This window comes from Anolis sagrei, chromosome 5 (genome assembly GCF_037176765.1).
Source record: "Anolis sagrei isolate rAnoSag1 chromosome 5, rAnoSag1.mat, whole genome shotgun sequence".
In the NCBI taxonomy this organism is placed as follows: Eukaryota; Metazoa; Chordata; class Lepidosauria; order Squamata; family Dactyloidae; genus Anolis; species Anolis sagrei.
This window is the reverse complement of record NC_090025.1, coordinates 89,154,681-89,172,235: the sequence shown is the minus strand read 5'-3', so window position 1 is coordinate 89,172,235 and position 17,555 is coordinate 89,154,681. Positions and strand designations below refer to the sequence as shown.

At 41.0% G+C, this 17,555-nt stretch overlaps 1 protein-coding gene across 3 annotated transcripts in view; it reads left to right on the top strand.

Moving 5' to 3' along the window:
• The window catches only part of CACNA2D1 (calcium voltage-gated channel auxiliary subunit alpha2delta 1), a 531,008-nt gene that overhangs the window by 132,910 nt on the left and 380,543 nt on the right, over positions 1-17,555 (top strand). For all 3 annotated transcript variants that reach the window (XM_067468854.1, XM_067468853.1, XM_067468852.1), the window contains exon 4: positions 1,948-2,064. In XM_067468854.1, coding sequence (XP_067324955.1) covers positions 1,948-2,064 — 117 coding nt within the window. The remainder of the gene's footprint in view (positions 1-1,947; positions 2,065-17,555) is intronic.

Genomic DNA, 17,555 nt, shown 5'->3' with positions numbered 1-17,555 from the left:
AGGGGTGTGTGTGTGGAAGGCAGTAAAACTGGTCACGTTGGCTTTATTGATCAGGCAGGGTAAGATCTTGCCCAGCAGAAGCTATTCCAGACTAGGGGTGAATGTATTAGGAAAGGCAGCAGCCTCAAGATTCCTGTTTGTGCCAGCCAAGCGCACTGGTAGCCAGCCCTCATATCAACCACTCCTTACAGATTATAGCCAGAGGGCTGTTTCCACACTGGTCAATCTGCTTGGCTGATCGATCCCTGTCTGTCTGTCTGTCTGTCTATCTATCTATCTATCTATCTATCTATCTATCTATCTATGGTATCTCTCTATCAATCATAAAAATTTTATCCTGCTGTTCAGCTGGAAAGACTCCCAGGGAAGTTTACTAATTGAAAATGTCACAGTTTCCTGCCCTTCAAATTAATTCTGCGTAAGACAGGACATATAAGTCCTTCTACATTGCCATATAAGATCCAGATAATCTGCTTTGAACTGGATTATATGGCAGTGTAGACTCAGATAATCCAGTTCAACGCAAATAATGTGGATGATCTGCTTTGATAACCTGGATTATATGGCAGTATTGAAGGGGCCCTAGAGAAAAGGAAGTGGCAGTACAGCAGGGAATTAAGTTCAACAGATGTTGCCTGTCTTTCTCTTCCTGCAAGCCTATAGCATTATAGTTATACTTATGATTGAGGGGTGGCTCTCCAGAGCTGCCGTGATGGACATGATGGAGCTGTGCCTTCTTATTCTCGTATCCCTTTAAAAGACATGTAGTGCCATTGGGATGGAGGAAGGGATTGTGTAGCATTTTTTCAGCCTGCATGGTGAAAGTAAATATAGGTGCGCAGGGATGGTAAGATCCAGGCATGTAGCCAGGGTGGGGGGGCCTTGAGGGGCTTCAGCCCCCCCCCCTGAAATTCTCATAATGGTTCACGAAAAGGCTTTACTGGTGCATTATTTAAACTGTTATGTTTATTCATATCATGATCTGATCACCATACTCAATATATCCCATATGCATGGGGGTATTGGGGTAATAATGCAAAAGGTTTGCTAGGGTAGACCCTCTTTCACTCAGACTCAGCCCCCCCTGAAACAAACTCAGCCCCCTCCCCCCCCCCCCCCGAATCGAAATCCTGGCTACGGGCCTGGTAAGATCTAAGGTAGGGCTTTTTGCTTTGAATAGGAGAAGGTGAAAGGATAGCCCTAGATCCATGATGTAATGAGTCCTCTGAACTATTAATGTGGTCTGTGGGAATCAATAAAGCATTTATGAACTCCATCCTACAGTGTAAGTGTATGGACTTCAAGGAATAGTGAAAATATAGGTTCCACTCCCAGGGGAGAATGTTACAATTACGGTACAATTTGTAATTACTTTCTGAAACACACTTTTTAACTAAATCATGTTTCAATGTGTAAAGGCTCATCTTATTTCACCTCTCACATTCCTTCCTGATTTCTCAATTTACCTGCTTCTTGTCAGAGAGGAAGCCACAGGGAGGAGGGAGCAAGCTTGTTTTCTGCTTCCTTGGAGACTAGGACACGGAACAATGGCTTCAAACTACAAGAGAGGAGATTCCATCTGAACATTAGGAAGAACTTCCTGACTGTGAGAGCCGTTCAGCAGTGGAACTCTCTGCCCCGGAGTGTGGTGGAGGCTCCTTCTTTGGAAGCTTTTAAGCAGAGGCTGGATGGCCATTTGTCAGGGGTGATTTGAATGCAATATTCCTGCTTCTTGGCAGGGGGTTGGACTGGATGGCCCATGAGGTCTCTTCCAACTCTATGATTCTATGATTCTAGGGGGCTGGACTGGATGGCCCACGAGGTCTCTTCCAACTCGATGATTCTGTGAAAAAAGGGAGACCCCCCCCCCCCACACACACAGTGTAATGCATTCTGGAATTTTTACATCTCTGTTTCTAACTGTGTCTCACTACCATTTCCTTACAGATATATCAGGAAAAGCGAGAATTATATACCATAGAAGCCAATAATGCACAGCAGCTAGTGGAAAGTGCAGCCCGCGATATTGAAAAGCTCCTGAGTAACAGATCAACAGCTCTGGTGGTAAGTCTAAGACAACTTCGCCTCCTTTTCCTCCTCCTGCTTCTCCATCATTGTGTCTCGCTCTCAAGTTCTACTCAGATGTTCATGTTGAGTTGATGTATGTTTGCTACATTTTCTCTATTTGTCATGTCTTGAGCAGTATCACCCTAGATGAGATGGGTATGGAATTATGATTTAGTGTGCTACAAAATCATCTCATTAGCTAGCTAGCGGAAGGTTGACACTTGTGTTATCGATTGACAGATTGGGAATCTCTTCCCAAATGGCTAACAGCTGCATAAGTAGGTTGCAGTGCAATCTTCTATTGGTGCCTCTGATGTGAAAATGCTTAGACTAATTAAAAAACTCAGTTCCTGAAAAGAGGGAATAAGACCAGCTAATTGTCTTGGGTGGCCCAATGGCAAAAAAAAAAAAAATCTGTTAGGTAGGAGACAAACTGTAGAGATTAAAAGGATAAATATGCATCACTTTAAAAAAAATGATTACAGATCTTGAAAAAGATACTTTTTTAGGGTTACAATTCTCAAGACAGCATTGCTGTTAAGGAAGTTGTAGCCCCCAAAATGACACTGGTAGAATCTGGTCAATATAGTAGAGACATTGGCAACTGATAATTTTTGGGGCTTAATGACTGCTCTCTTGCAGACAGACAAATTATATTATTCTTACAAAACGAAACCACCATTTTTTTCCAGATCATCCTTAAAATGATATATTATTTCTTGCATGTACATGCTGTTGGCATTTTCAATTCTTCAAATGATACACTGTCCTTTCCTAGTTTCTTTTAAGGAGTAAGAAAGTATTTGTTTGCCGAGCAATTTCACTTGTGCTAGATAGATCACAATATGTGAGTCCTGACTGTAGTTGTTTGCTTCGTCCCACAGAAAGCAATTGTTAAATCAATTAGTTGACTTGCAAAAAGCCTCTGGTTTAGGTCAGTCTTATAAAAAAGATGGAAGTAAAACACAAATTATCATGTTTGTGAAGCACTGGACATTTCTAAGAGAGAGATTGATCCTAAAAATCATAGTCAATGATTTCCTTGTCAGTGTATATTAATTTTCCCCTCATATGTTTTTAGGTCTTTGCAAATCCTATACACATATAGACATCTAGAGATTTCCATATACCTATATATTTGTATCTATATGTATACATTGTATGTATATATGAATTTCCCCTCACATGTTTTCAAGTCTTTACAAATCCTATATAGATATAATTATGTATATATAGAGAGATGTCTAGATAGATAAATATGAATATAGAAATATACGGCTTGCAAAAATTACAGGGGGAAATGCGCACACGAATATGTACAGACATGTCTAGATAGATCTATATCTATATTCCTATATAGATATATAGGACTTGCAAATATTGCAGGGGAAATGTAAACACACATGTATAGAGATATAGGTCTTGCAAATATTGAAAATGCACATATATAGAGGATTTGCAAATGTTTCAGGGGGAAAAGCATATGTGAAATTAGTATATATAATTATAGATCTACTAGCAGTCTCCTGCCATGTGTTGTTGTGGCCCAGTCTGGTGATCTGGAAAATAAAGTAATGAGGAAGTGTTGGTTTCTAATATATATAATGTTTTTATGCTTGTGGGTAAACATTATTTCTTGCTGTTTCTTTGTCAATGTTGATGTGGAGATTGTCTGGTTTGCCTACTCTGGAACATGCAACATATCATTGTCCTTCTTTAGGGGTCCCTTTCAAATCTATGATACCGCATCTGTCATATACATATGTGTGTGTGTGTGTGTGTGAATGGCTGGATGGCCCTTTGTCAGGAGGGCTTTGATTATGTTTTCTTGTACTGATGAAGGGAGTTGGACTGGATGGCCTTAAGGCAACATTTCTCAACCTGGGAAGTCAAGACCAGGGTGGTGTATTTTCTGTTGGTCATGGGGGTTCTGTGTGGGAACTTTGCCCCAATTCTGTTGTTGGTGGGATTCAGAGTGCTCCCTGATTGGAGGTGAACTATAAATCCCAGTAACTACAACTCCCAAACGTCAAGGTCTATTTCCCACAAACTCCATCTGTGTTCACATTTGGGCATATTGAGTATTTGTGCCAAGTTTGGTCCAGATCCATCATTGTTTGAGTCCACAGTGCTCTCTAGATGTAGGTGAACTACAACTCCCAAACTCAAGGTCAATAACCACCAAACCCTTCTAGTGTTTTCTGTTGGTCATGGGAGCCCTGTGTGCCAGGTTTGGTTCAATTCCATCATTGGTGAAGTTCAGAATGCTCTTTGATTATAGGTGAACTATAAATCCCAGAAACTACAACTCCCAAATGACAAAATCATAATTTTTGAGTGATGGTCACTCCTTGTGTTGTGAGACGTTTTGTTGCCAAATTTGGTGTGATTTCGTTCCTTGGTTCTTTTGTTTTAAAGGTACTCATTATGCACAGAGCATATATATATATATATATATATATATATATATATATATATATATATAATTATAGATCTAGGTCTGCATTGTTTATATAGGCATTGAATGTTTGCCTGTTACTATGTTGGAAGCCAGCCTGAGTCCCCATGGGGAAACAGGGTAGGATACAAATGAAGTATTATCAATTTTATTATTATTATTAAGTTATTGTTGATACAATTATTTATTTATTTATTTATTTATTTATTTCATATATTTGTATCCCGTCCTTCTCACCCCCGAGGGGGTCACTCATGGTGGCTTCCAGCAGGCAACCATTTGATGCCATGAAACAAAATCATAAATAACAACTACAGTTAAAACAACAATTAAAACATTAATTATTAAACATTCATTTAAAATCATGCAAATTTAAATCATAGTCCAGGTGTCAGTCACATAGAGTTAGTCTCAATCTTGATTGCTGCATTTATTGTTCGAATGCTTGGTCCCACAACCATGTTTTGAGTTGTTTTCCAAAGGATAGGAAGGAGGGGGCTGATCTGATGTCACTGGGAAGGGAGTTCCACAGACGAGGGGCCATCACTGAGAAGGCCCCGTCTCTCATCCCCCCAGTCGTGTTTGTGAGGATGGTAGAACCGAGAGAAGGGCCTACCCCGACAATCTTAACCTTTGTGGTGGGTTGTAGTGGGAGATACTTTTGGACAGATAAACCATATTGTTTTTGTTGACCCTACTTTTCCACTTACAGAGCTAGTTTACTGTTTTTCTTTGAAAGATGGTAAATATTAAAACACATTTAACCTACTTCTGCCTTAATTAATATAATTTTATTGCTATCTTATTTTATTTTTAAGTTTACCAGTAGCTGCTGCATTTCCCACCCTAAGCTTATACTTGAGTCAATACGTTTTCCCAGTGTTTTGTGGTAAAATTAGTAGGGCTGGGCGGTTTCGTTTGTTAATTTTGTAATTCGTTAATAATTCGTATTTAAAGTGGGTTACGATCCGATATTGAACCATTCAGGAGCAACTAAAAATCGAAACGAATTTTTAAAATTTATTTCGTAATTGTTTCGTAATTGTTTCGAAATTGTTTCGAAATTGTTTCATTATTATTTCGTTATTATTTCCCTATGTCTGGTGCAAGTTTTATAGTTGTTGTTTGTTTTATCAGTGATAAAAAAATAAATTATCACACCAACAGTCAACAACAGAGGGAGAGGGAAGCTTCAGAAGTTCCCCCTGTCCCATTTGGAGGTTTTTTTAGCGTATTGCGCAATTGCGTCCGCCATTAACGAATCTATTGTTATTGTTTCGAAATTGTTTCGTAATTTCTGAAATTTCGTAAATATCGAACTTTTTTAAAGAAAAATTTCAGAATTCTTTTAAAAAACGAAACGCAAAACCCCCCTAAAAACGAATCGAGTTTAGAAACAAATTTTTCCGTGGTTGCCCAGCCCTAAAAATTAGGTGCCTTGGCTTATATTTGGGTTGGCTCATACTCAAGTATATATGGTAAGCAAAACTGAGAAAGTACTAAGGATTGCTGAGAAGTAATAGCAGTGTAATTGATATCTGAGTTTACATGTTTCTACTGCTACTCACCTTGTTAATTTCATTTTTTTTAAAAAAATATTTGTTTGATATTGATATAATTCATGGATGTTAAAAATACAATGCTCCCATCAGACGAGAACAGGAGAAAGCTATAAATCAAAAGGCTAAAAAGAAACAATTAAAAATATTCCATGTGTAATATATGCAGGATGTTGAAACTCCTGTGCACGTTCATCACAAAATGTGCTCTCAGTTTGGTGAATGTCAGTTCTAAGAGTCACACCTTTTGTCTTTATTGTCAAAGGCAAGCACCTTGGCACTTTTCTTTCATTTTTTACTCATCTTGCTTCTGAAATTATTATTCCACTTTTAAAAGACCAAGGTAGCTTGCAGCTTCTCTGCATGTTATTGAGATCTCTGTGGTCTACCCAGTGGGCTTAAGGAGTGTCCTCTGAGCACCTTGAGGTAGACAGTTGGGAGTGTGTTATTATTACCTCCCTATAGAGATCCAGAGAAACCCAATGGTAGTTTTGTGATATATATTTGTGACCCTTTCGTGAAAAACTTAATAGAAATCCATGCCTTTAGTTCATCAAAACATATATCTACTTAGATGCAAAGTGAACCAAGCCAAAGGTTGCTGATGCTGAACACTTACTTTAAATGTCAGCAAAATGTTTACTTTTACTTAGATTGTGAATCAAACAAGAGCAAGGGAACTACAACAGTTATCAAAGACAGCAGTGAAGCCATGGCCCTAGTCTCAGGGGATTAACATAGGTCAGTCACGCTTTTCATTTTAATTATGTTAACTGCAACGAAAAACAGCAAATTGGTGTAATACCAGTGACATGACCTGCTTGGGGGCCTTGTACTGTGCTTAAGTAGAGTTCCCAGAAGTGGAAATGCAGAATTGCCCTCCAAAACTATCAAGCTAGAAGATTTAATCAGAGTTGCAGAGTTCCCAGTTTTATCCAGTGCTTCCAGACCACTTCTTGACTTGTGAAGATGGCTTCTTTTTCTTTTAGCTTGTGTATCCCATAAGTAATTTAAAGTTGTTTATCAGAATGGGCTGCTAAATTTTCATATATGCCAAAAAAAATGGAGGAGTAGGACCTGCAACCCCTCTAATATCTCAAGATATTTTACATCTTGAGACCAGCAACAATAATGCCAGAGAAGTAATTCCATAAGCCAAGCTGGTGTATATTTTGTGTCCTCACCATTGTAGATGCTTCTGTTTTTACATTTCAATAGATATTGAATGTGTGTGATTTTTGTGACTGAAGCAAAATATTTCAAAAGCCAGTTCTGATGTAGCTTTGAATTTTAGTCCAGAAAGAACTTCTTTACTGCTGTCCTGTGTCAATGTGCCTGGGAGTAGGTCCCATTGAGATCAGTGGGACGTATTTTGAGTAGCATTATAGAATCATAGAATCAAAGAGTTGGAAGAGACCTCATGGGCCATCCAGTCCAACCCCCTGCCAAGAATATTGCATTCAAATCACCCCTGACAGATGGCCATCCAGCCTCTATTTAAAAGCTTCCAAAGAAGGAGCCTCCACCACACTCCGGGGCAGAGTTCCACTGCTGAATGGCTCTCATAGTCAGGAAGTTCTTCCTCATATTCAGATGGAATCTCCTTTCTTGTAGTTTGAAGCCATTGTTTCGCGTCGTAGTCTCCAGGGAAGCAGAAAACAAGCTTGCTCCCTCCTCCCCGTGGCTTCCTCTTACATATTTATACATGGCTATCATATCTCCGGGAGCCCCCGGTGGCGCAGTGGGTTAAAGCACTGAGCTGCTGAACTTGTTGATCGAAAGGTTGCAGGTTCGATTCCGGGGAGCGGCGTGAGCTTCCGCTGTCAGCCGTAGCTTCTGCCAACCTGGCAGTTCGAAAAAATGCAAAATGTGAGTAGATCAATAGGTACCGCTCCGGCGGGAAGGTAACGGCTCTTCATGCAGTCAAGACGGCCACATGACCTTGGAGGTGTCTACGGACAACGCTGGCTCTTCGGCTTAGAAATGGAGATGAGCACCACACCCCAGAGTCAGACATGACTGGACTTAATGTCAGGGGACTACCTTTACCTTTATCATATCTCCTCTCAGCCTTCTCTTCTTCAGGCTAAACATGCCCAGTTCCCATATGTCCCAACGCACTTTATCAGAGATTCAGGATATCTGCATGCCCACCCCCCTCCAAACACCCCACCTTGTCATGCCCAGCACTTTTAATTTTTAATTTTAATTATTACATTTGGTCCGGCCATTGTTTTTAATTGTGTCATTAGGTGTTGTTAATTTATTGTTATTCTTTGCTATTACTTTGTTTTTTGAGTTATTGTGTTGTTGTTGTTGCTGCTGTTTTTATTGTTGTATTTGGGCTCGGCCTCTTGTAAGCCGAACCGAGTCCTTCGGGAGATAGTAGCGGGGTACAAATATTATTATTATTATTATTATTATTATTATTATTATTAGATATGCACAGGACCACGTTGTAGACATACTTCTAAAGAAACTAGTAGGTTGGTTAAATATTTGATGAGGCTGGCACGGCCAGTATGTGATCTGTACAAAATCAGTAGCACTGAGCACCTGGACAGAAATGTACAGCAGGAGATACATGAAAAAGGCAATTGAATGATTTCTGGAGGGTTTAGTGTCTAAACAGAATCAAGGACATGCAGAAAGAACAGTGTCAAGAGTAACCAGGATCAATTTTCATGCAATGAATAAAGTGATAGGGATCAAATCCATGTGGCTGTTGGTGAAAAGAAGAAAGAACATGAGTGAAGAAATGATATAGGACCTTATCATACATCCCACAGGAAACAACTTTTAAGTAGTAAACCCATAGTTTAAGAAGTCTTGATGAGGACTTGATTCATACTGCTTACCTACCCAAACCATCACATCCTGATCTCTTTTCCCGGTATCTAATAAAATAATGTACCTTTGCCTTATCACATGACACAGGAATTACTCTTCCTAATCCATTGGATGAAAAAGATCTTGAGGTCCTCATGGACAACAAATTGAACATGAGCCAACAATGTCATGCGGAGGCTAAAAAAGCCAATGGGATTTTGTGTCTAGTTCAGGCATTGGCAATTTTTTAACTTGGGGGCCGCATGGTGCGCCGGAGTGAGTTGGGTGGGCTGGGAGGGAGGGGGTTCTCCCCAAGCCCCCTCCCTGCCCTTTCCTCTTCTCTTTTGAAGGCAGAAAGTAAAGGAAAGACAGGAAACATTTGCATCCCAAAAGGATTGGCCTTGGTCAGGATGAGATGGTGGACAGAAGAGAAAAAGTGTATCCATTAGACTCTGTATTGCCTATTCCTGACATAAAATCCTAGATCTGGAAGAGATCCCCAAGAGCCATCCAGTCCAACCCCCTGCCATACAAGAAGGCACAATCAAAGCACTCCTGATAGGCAGCCTCTGTGGGAGAGCCTCCAGAGAAGGAGACCCCACAATACTCCCAGGCAGCCTGCACCACTCTCCAACAGCTCTTACTCTCAGGAAGTAATCTTCTCAGCAGAAATTAGTATTTCTATGATCCCCTGAAGATGCCAGCCACTGATGCAGGTGAAACGTCAGGAGAAAATGCTGCTAGAACACAACCATACAACCTGGAAACCATACAACACTCCAGTAATGCTATTGTTTCAGAAACTAAGCCCTATACAGAAGTGTTGAAAAGGACAACCATCACCCGCTGGCTTACAGAAATAGACAATGAGGAAAAGGGTGAAATGAAGCAATCCAGCCAAAAATGAGATATGCAGTCATACTTCAATTATAGAGTGAATGAACCCTCTCATCATCACAGTAAATTCATTAAGTCTTTCAACCAACCAGATATGTGATAAGGAATCACTGCATTTATTAAGCGTTGTGCTGATGATCAGCATGCCCAACCTAGTGCTTTGTTGACAGACTGTCCCCTTCTCGGTAGCAGCTGCGTACCAAAGATGAGCTGAGATTGTTGTCGGCCTTCGTGATTCAGTTACAGCTCACAGATGCCAGGAAGCCTGTCTTGTCTGCTGGTGATGCTCCTGGCAGCTGGCAGTGTGCATCAAAGCTGCGCTGTCACCTACTGCCCCTTCTGTCTGTAACCCTTTGCCACATTAAGAATCTGACATTGGTGAAGCCTAGTTAGAAGCGAGAGCCAGGTGGCATGCTGCCTCTTTCCTTCCTTCATTCTTTATTTTGGTTGGAGTAGCTTTATGACTATTTGCCATTATGACGAGGCTGCAACTGGCATAGGTAGTCTGCCTAAAAACTAATTAACTGACTTAGCCTGGGGGAGACTTTCAGCAGATCTTCAATTCCGTTTCCTGTGGAGTGGAGACTGCCTGCCCTGTGAAGAATGGCTGCTTCTAGGTTATCCCAGTTGGCTCATAAACCACATCCAAGGAGGTTGGAGACAGACAGTCCTTGTTTTCCATCCCAGGAGGCATTTTATCAGTATCAGTTGGGGAGGGGGGGGGGCATTCTGCCTCCATGGTTAAGAGCAATAAAATCTCAAGGAATATAAATCTCTGGAGCAAACCAGTTTAGGGAGGAAAGATTGAAGAAAGTTCCACACATTACCCATAGCTCTTTGACCTCCGGTGGCATACCTGTCTGCAAATGGATTCGTGAGATCCATGGTCTCCATTTTCAAATGGATATATAAGTAGCCTTTGGCAAAAATATATGAAATGCATGTATTAACTGACCTATATCTTGAACTAGGTCCAAAAAAAGGTGTCAGAAGAGGTGAAAATGATATTTCACTCTGGACCATAAAAGTACAAGCTTCATTATTGGACAGGCACCTTATGTGTACAATCAAACCCAGAAATTGACTCAAAGGGAACTTTGTCCATGATTACTTGCAATCAGTACTTGTGCTACTGATTGGATCCCGGAATGTCAGAGAGACAGCGCTAAGGTCCCTGATCCCAAGACTAGGCTTGCAGAGCTGGACTCTACTCTGAAATGACCAGGCAGATTGGACCACCTAGACTGCTTTGTAGTTGGATATCCTCAGTAATTATCAGTCAGGGCCGTGATGTATGATCAAACACATACACACACACAAATATTGAGAAATCTGTTGTACTTGAGGCTTCACAGGAATAACAATTCAATCTATCCTATGAATACTTTACTTTTAGTTACTTTACTTACCGAGGCAATCCCTTGTTGTCTGACTATGATAGCCTTCCAAGTATTGTGTCTTGGTGGTGGGTCTGTAGGTGACTGTAGAGCCCTATTCTTGATCCGCGTGTTCTTTCAAAGTGAGGGCATCGGTTTTTAGGTAGAAGGCACTCCTGGTCAGGGTTGGCTTGATGCGCCTTGCTCTTGGCACATTTCTCCTTTTGCCCTCCATTCTTGCCTCTTTGAATTCTGCAGCATTGCTGGTCACAGCTAACCTCCAGTCAGAGCGCTCAAGGGGCAAGTAAGTATCCTAATTAGGGCTGGGCGGTTTCGTTTCGTTAATTCGTAATTCGTTAATAATTCGTTAATTTTTTCAATTACAAAACGATAACGAACCATTCTGGAGCAATTATTAAAAAAAACGAATTTTCAAAAACGTTTTGTAAATGCTTCGTATTTCGATATTGTATTCGTTTCGTTATTGTTTTGAGGTCGTTTCGTTATTATTTCCGCATGTCTGGGCCAGTTTTATGGTTTAATTAGTGAAAAAATATTATAATATCACACCAACAGTCAACAACAGAGGGAGAGGGAAGCTTCAGAAGGTTTTGGAGGTTTTTTTAGCATATTTCGCGGTCGCGTCCGCCATTAACGAATCGATTCGTTATTGTTTCGGAAATTGATTCGTTAATTTTTTACCATTTATGAAATTTCGTAAATATTGAACTTTTTAAAAGGAAATTTTTTTAATTATTTTAAATATCGAAACAAAAAAACCCCCCAAATACAAATCGATTTTAGAAACAATTTTTTCCGTTGTTACCCAGGCCTAATCCTAATAATACCTGGGTTCAAAGGATTTTAAAGTACACATTCTTAGATTGTTTGCATTTAAGGATGATTGAATGAGCAATTTGCTTTCTGAATGACTGTGCTCTCTATACCTTAATCTTGGTAGATATGCATGTTTTTGCATTTCCTTGTGTTATATGTGTGATCTTCTTGTTTCACAAGCTTTTAAATTACAGACATAGAAACGTGGATTTGTCAGGATAGTTTATTGCGTTTGTTGGATAAAGTCCTGCATCTTTCACTGTATTAATGGTGTATTGATTATATTTTTATTTATTCAGTTTTGTCATATTTCATTTTTGCCATTGTTTTTATGGAGATGATTATCTTGGTATATTAGTTCCTGTTATTTTAACGCAACACATTTTGCATCTTCATTGCTTTACAAAAAAATGTACCTGAAAGTAGACAAAATTAATAATGACCTGACCATCATTGTTAAGTTCATATCTTTCAAAATTGTTTCTTTGCTGCAGATTTTATGGGCAAACATAAAAAGTAAAATTACAATGCCATGGCTTGAATTTTTTACTTCATTTTTTAACATGTTGGTTCACAAAGAGAGTGCATGGAAATGTAGGTGACATGCCACTACATTTATACATGCCCCTTTGGTCTTACAGGTAAGGGGAGGGGATTGCTCCTTGCCCTGCTTCCACATAAGACAGTCCTGCTCCATTGTCCATCATTTATACGGGATGCAAGGCCATGCTTGTTTGTGTGTGTGGCATTATTACATTAATAGTTTCCCACAATGCAAGCTCAGCTGAGTAACCTAATTTATCACACCCCCCTAATAAATGACATTTTGCATTTTGCCAAATGTCATTTAGTCTAGGCTAACCCAATTGTTCGGTGCTGTACATTGCACAATGACTGAGCTCAGCAGTGACCTTTCACTTTATTTACAGCTTTTGGCCAACATAGAAGAAGAAAAAACATTCTCCTCCTATATTTTCAGTTTAAAAACTGATATGTATGCATGCAGAAAAATACAAAATGCCTGAAAATTTCTTTGTATTGTCTTGCACAGTATAACCAGTGTGGTAGAGTAGCGATGGTGTTGGAATGGGACTCAAGAGACTGAAGTTTATATCTGGACTGAGCCATTAAATTAACAGAGTTGTCAGTTTGCCTTACCTTACAGAGCTCTTCTGAGGATAAAGTAAGGGGGGGGGAGTCATGAATATCACCACTAACTGGGTCCAAATGAAAAATAGTCACCTAGGAGCCATACATACATTTAGAATGATTGAACAGGGCACTTCCTCTGCACAGGAATTTATTTTTGTTAACAGAAATTACGGTTCTTTCAGCCACAAGTGCACTCCTATTTTTCTCCCAGGATTTCTTCATTTTTTGATCAGCTGTGGTAGAGCATGTTCAATTTGTTGCTGCCATTAAATAGCTGGGAGTCAGGTATAGATGCCAGTGTGCTATAAACCATTCTTGCTCTTACCCTTAGATCCAAGTCCACTTTCTGCTTACCTGTGATTGAGTGGTTAGATTATTGGTCCTCACTTAGGGATTTGGGTTCACATACAACTTGGTCAGATTTACAGTCATTCTCTTGCATATCTGTGTGTGAAAGAGAGAGAGGGAGAGAGAACCCATTTGCCTATGCTATCCCTATTCTGACCTTTACATGCTCAGCTGAATGTATACATGAGCTTGGAACACATCAGCTTCGACACTCTTGAACATGTAGGAAGAAGCTATGCAAGAAACTTCAAGGGACACCTACCACTGTCACCCCATGTTTCCTTATGTGTTGGACGGGGTTACACTCCCCCTGAAGTCACAGGTCCGTAGCTTGGGAGTCCTCCTAGACTCATCGCTCACGCTTGAGGCTCAGGCGTCGGCGGTGGCCGGGAGGGCCTTTGCACAACTGAGACTTGTGCGCCAGCTACGACCGTACCTCGCTAAGGCTGATCTGGCCGGGGTGGTCCACGCCTTAGTCACCTCCAGACTGGATTACTTCAATGTGCTCTACGTGGGGCTGCCCTTGAAAACGGCTCGGAAACTCCAATTGGTCCAACGGGCAGCAGCCAGGATGTTAACTGGGGCCCACTACAGAGAGAGGTCAACCCTCCTGTTTAAGGAGCTCCACTGGCTGCCGTTTATTTTCCGAGCCCAATTTAAGGTGTAGGTGCTTACCTACAAAGCCCTGAACGGTTTGGGACCACCCTACCTGCGTGACCGTATCGTTGTCTACGAACCCACACGTTCACTCCGGTCATCTGGAGAGACCCTGCTCGTGATCCCGCCCGTGTCACAAGCGCGCTTGGTGGGGACACGAGACAGGGCCTTCTCTGTGGTGGCCCCCCGCCTCTGGAATGCCCTCCCGAAAGACCTCAGACAAGCCCCTACACTGGCAGTCTTCAGGAAGAATTTGAAAACCTGGCTGTTCCAATGTGCCTTTTCAGACTAGGAACCCCAGTACCAAACCCCAGAAGCACTTTAGTTAGAACCAAGATCACCGCACACCGCACTTATACTATAATCCCATATCCCTCCGACACATCAGCACTTTTAATCCTGTACCCCTACTCTGGCCGGCTCAGTTTTAATAATGTCTTGTTGTACTGCTTTTGTTATTGTTTTTGCTTAACTGTTTATTTGCTAGGTACTGTATTGTTGTATTGTTGTATTGTGTGGGCTTCGGCCCGTTGTAAGCCGCATCGAATCCCTTGGGAGATGCTAGCGGGGTACAAATAAAGTAATAATAATAATAATAATAATAATAATAATAATAATGTTTTCCCTGAATCTGGGCAATGCAGGGTATGCATAATAAGGGTTAATCCGAATCTGACAGGGCTATTTTGGAATTAATTAGCTAATGCCAATGTAAAAGTAAAGTAGCGATCAATACTGTACATGTGCAAAAAATACATTCCATCCTTTTGACAAATGTAACAGTTTGTAAGGGATGTTTGGTGAAACTGCGTTTTTGAATCTGTAGATGTGTTTTAGCTTTGTTGTTGTTATTATTGTTGTTATTATCTTATTTATTTGACTGGATGCCTTGTCATTCCCTTTACAACCTGCTGCTTTTTAATTGATAAAGATTGTTTAAAATGACATTGTTATTGTTATTTTCATACTGAATGTTAGCCATTGTGAAGTCATTCCCTTTATGTTAGAGGTATGTTTGTATAAATAGACTGAAATCATAAAGAAACTGTTTTGTAAACAAAGAAATCTCTCAATTTGTTAAGGAACCACTCAGCAATCTTGTCTAAACTCTGATTGCAATAAACATGGGGCTCTTCTATCTTCAATCCTAGCGCATCCCTCAAGGAAAGCTTTTCTAGTCATTCCTTTTTGGGAGTGTGAGCAGTGTGGGTTGGGAGTGAGGAGGTCTTCCTATGGAAACATAAACAGTTGCTAGGAGAGGGATCTGTAGCTCCCACCCCTGCTTGCCTACATCTGTGCAGGGAGGGTTGCCATGACAACCATCTTCTCTACTATCTCAATCCCAATATCCTGGTAGTTACACAAAAAAGAGGTTACTGTCACCCTGTTCAGTAGGTGGCTTTGGGACTGTGGTGGGATTGATACATGCTCAATGTTCCTGCATGTCATCGTTGTTATTGTTCATCAGTGTTGCTGAGTTGGGCTTGGATTTTCCGTTTCTAATATATGTATTTTGCATTGGCATACTTCTTGGTGGTGGATGTTCTTGGATTTTTCTGTGCTTTTTCCACAAAATAAGTATTTTCTGATCCAGTGTGGTGTGTTGGTTTGAATGTTGAATTAGGATTCTGGGAGATTAAGTTTGAAATTCTCACCCAGCCATTGAAGCCATGGGAGGACCTTGAATATGTAATATATGCATTGGAGGAGGGCGATAGCAAATTCTATTTAGGTTTTCCATAAGTGGGAAGCAATTTGAGGGCAGGAAGGAAAACTGGAAAACAGTGCTTAGTGCAACATCATCTTCACAGTGTTTTAGAATCATAGAATCATTGAGTTGGAAGAGACCTCATGGGCAATCCAGTCCAACCCCCTGGCATCAACAAAGATCATTCTCAAAAATAGTGGTTCTCGGCTGTGGGTTTTTTGCCAAATGTTGTTGGACTTCATAACCTGGAGGCCTCAGCCAGCATAACCAATGTTGTGGATGTGGTGTAAGAACACACGAAGACCAATATATTGGAGATCAGAGCTTATTAAACTTTTCCACTTGTGACCCTTTTTAGACTGAATTTTTTTATATGACCCCAGGTATATGGGTATATAAAATAGCTATAAAATTAAATTAAATATTTAATACATCAGCATTTGCTAAATAGTCTGATTTTCCCTTTTTATGATGTACAGTGAATTATCCTCTGTAGAGACCACTGTAAACACTGCAAAAGAGATTTGTGTAAATGTCTAAAACAGTCACGAAGTGATGATCAGAAGACTTTTACAGATGCCAATTTTTAAAGATGCTAACATTTATTTATTTACTAGCTTGGGGACCGGGCACTGCCTGGGTTATTTGAGGAAGGCATTGTGTGTCAAGGTTGGTCTTTATCAGTTATTTATGTGGCTCGTAGTGCTCTCAGGGAGTTAGTAAAGGTACTGCAAGTCCCATTGTCCATGGTCCATCCTCCTCCAAATTACACCAGGATGTAGAGTGGGTCATGGGGGCTCTGTGTGCCAAGTTTGGTCTTGATCAGTCATTGGATGAGGTTTGCAGCAGTCTCGGGAAGTGAGTGAAGGTACTTCAAGTCCCATCATCCATGGTCTGCCCTCCTCCAAACTGCACATGATGTAGAGTAGGTCATGGGGGCTATGTGTGCCAAGATTGGTCTTGATCAGTCATTGATTGAGGATTGCCGCGGTCTCGGGAAGTGAGTAAAGTTGCTTCAAGTCCCATCGCCCGTGGTCCATTCTCCTCCAAACTGTACCAGGTTATAGAGTGGGTCATGGGGGCTATGTGTGCCAAGTTTGGTCTTGATCAGTCATTGGATGAGAGTCATAGCGGTCTCGGGAAATGAGTGGAGGTACTTCAAGTCCCATCACTCATGGTCCATCCTCCTCCAAACTGCAGTAGGATGTAGAATGAGTCACGTGTGCTCTGTGTGCCAAGTTTGGTCTTTATTCGTCATTTTTTGGAGCCTCAGTGGTCTTTGGGAACCGAAGTGTTGGAAAGTACTACAAATCCCATCATGCATTGTCTGCCCCCCCCAAACCTCACCAGGATGTAAAAGGGGCCATGGGGGTTATGTGTGCCAAGTTTGGTCTTGTTCAGTGATTGAATGAGGGTCGCGGTGGTCTCAGAAAGCAAGTGGAGGTACTTCAAGTCCCATCATCCATGGTCTGCCCTCCTCCAAACCACAGCAGGATGTAGAGTGGGTCATGGGGGCTTAGTGTGCCAAGTTTGGTCTTTATCGGTCTTTGTTGCGGGCCACAGTGGTCCCTGGGAACCACACCGTTTGAAAGTAGTACAGATCCCATAATCCATGGTCCACCTCCCCCAAACTGCACCAGGATATAAAGGGGTTCATGGGGGTTATG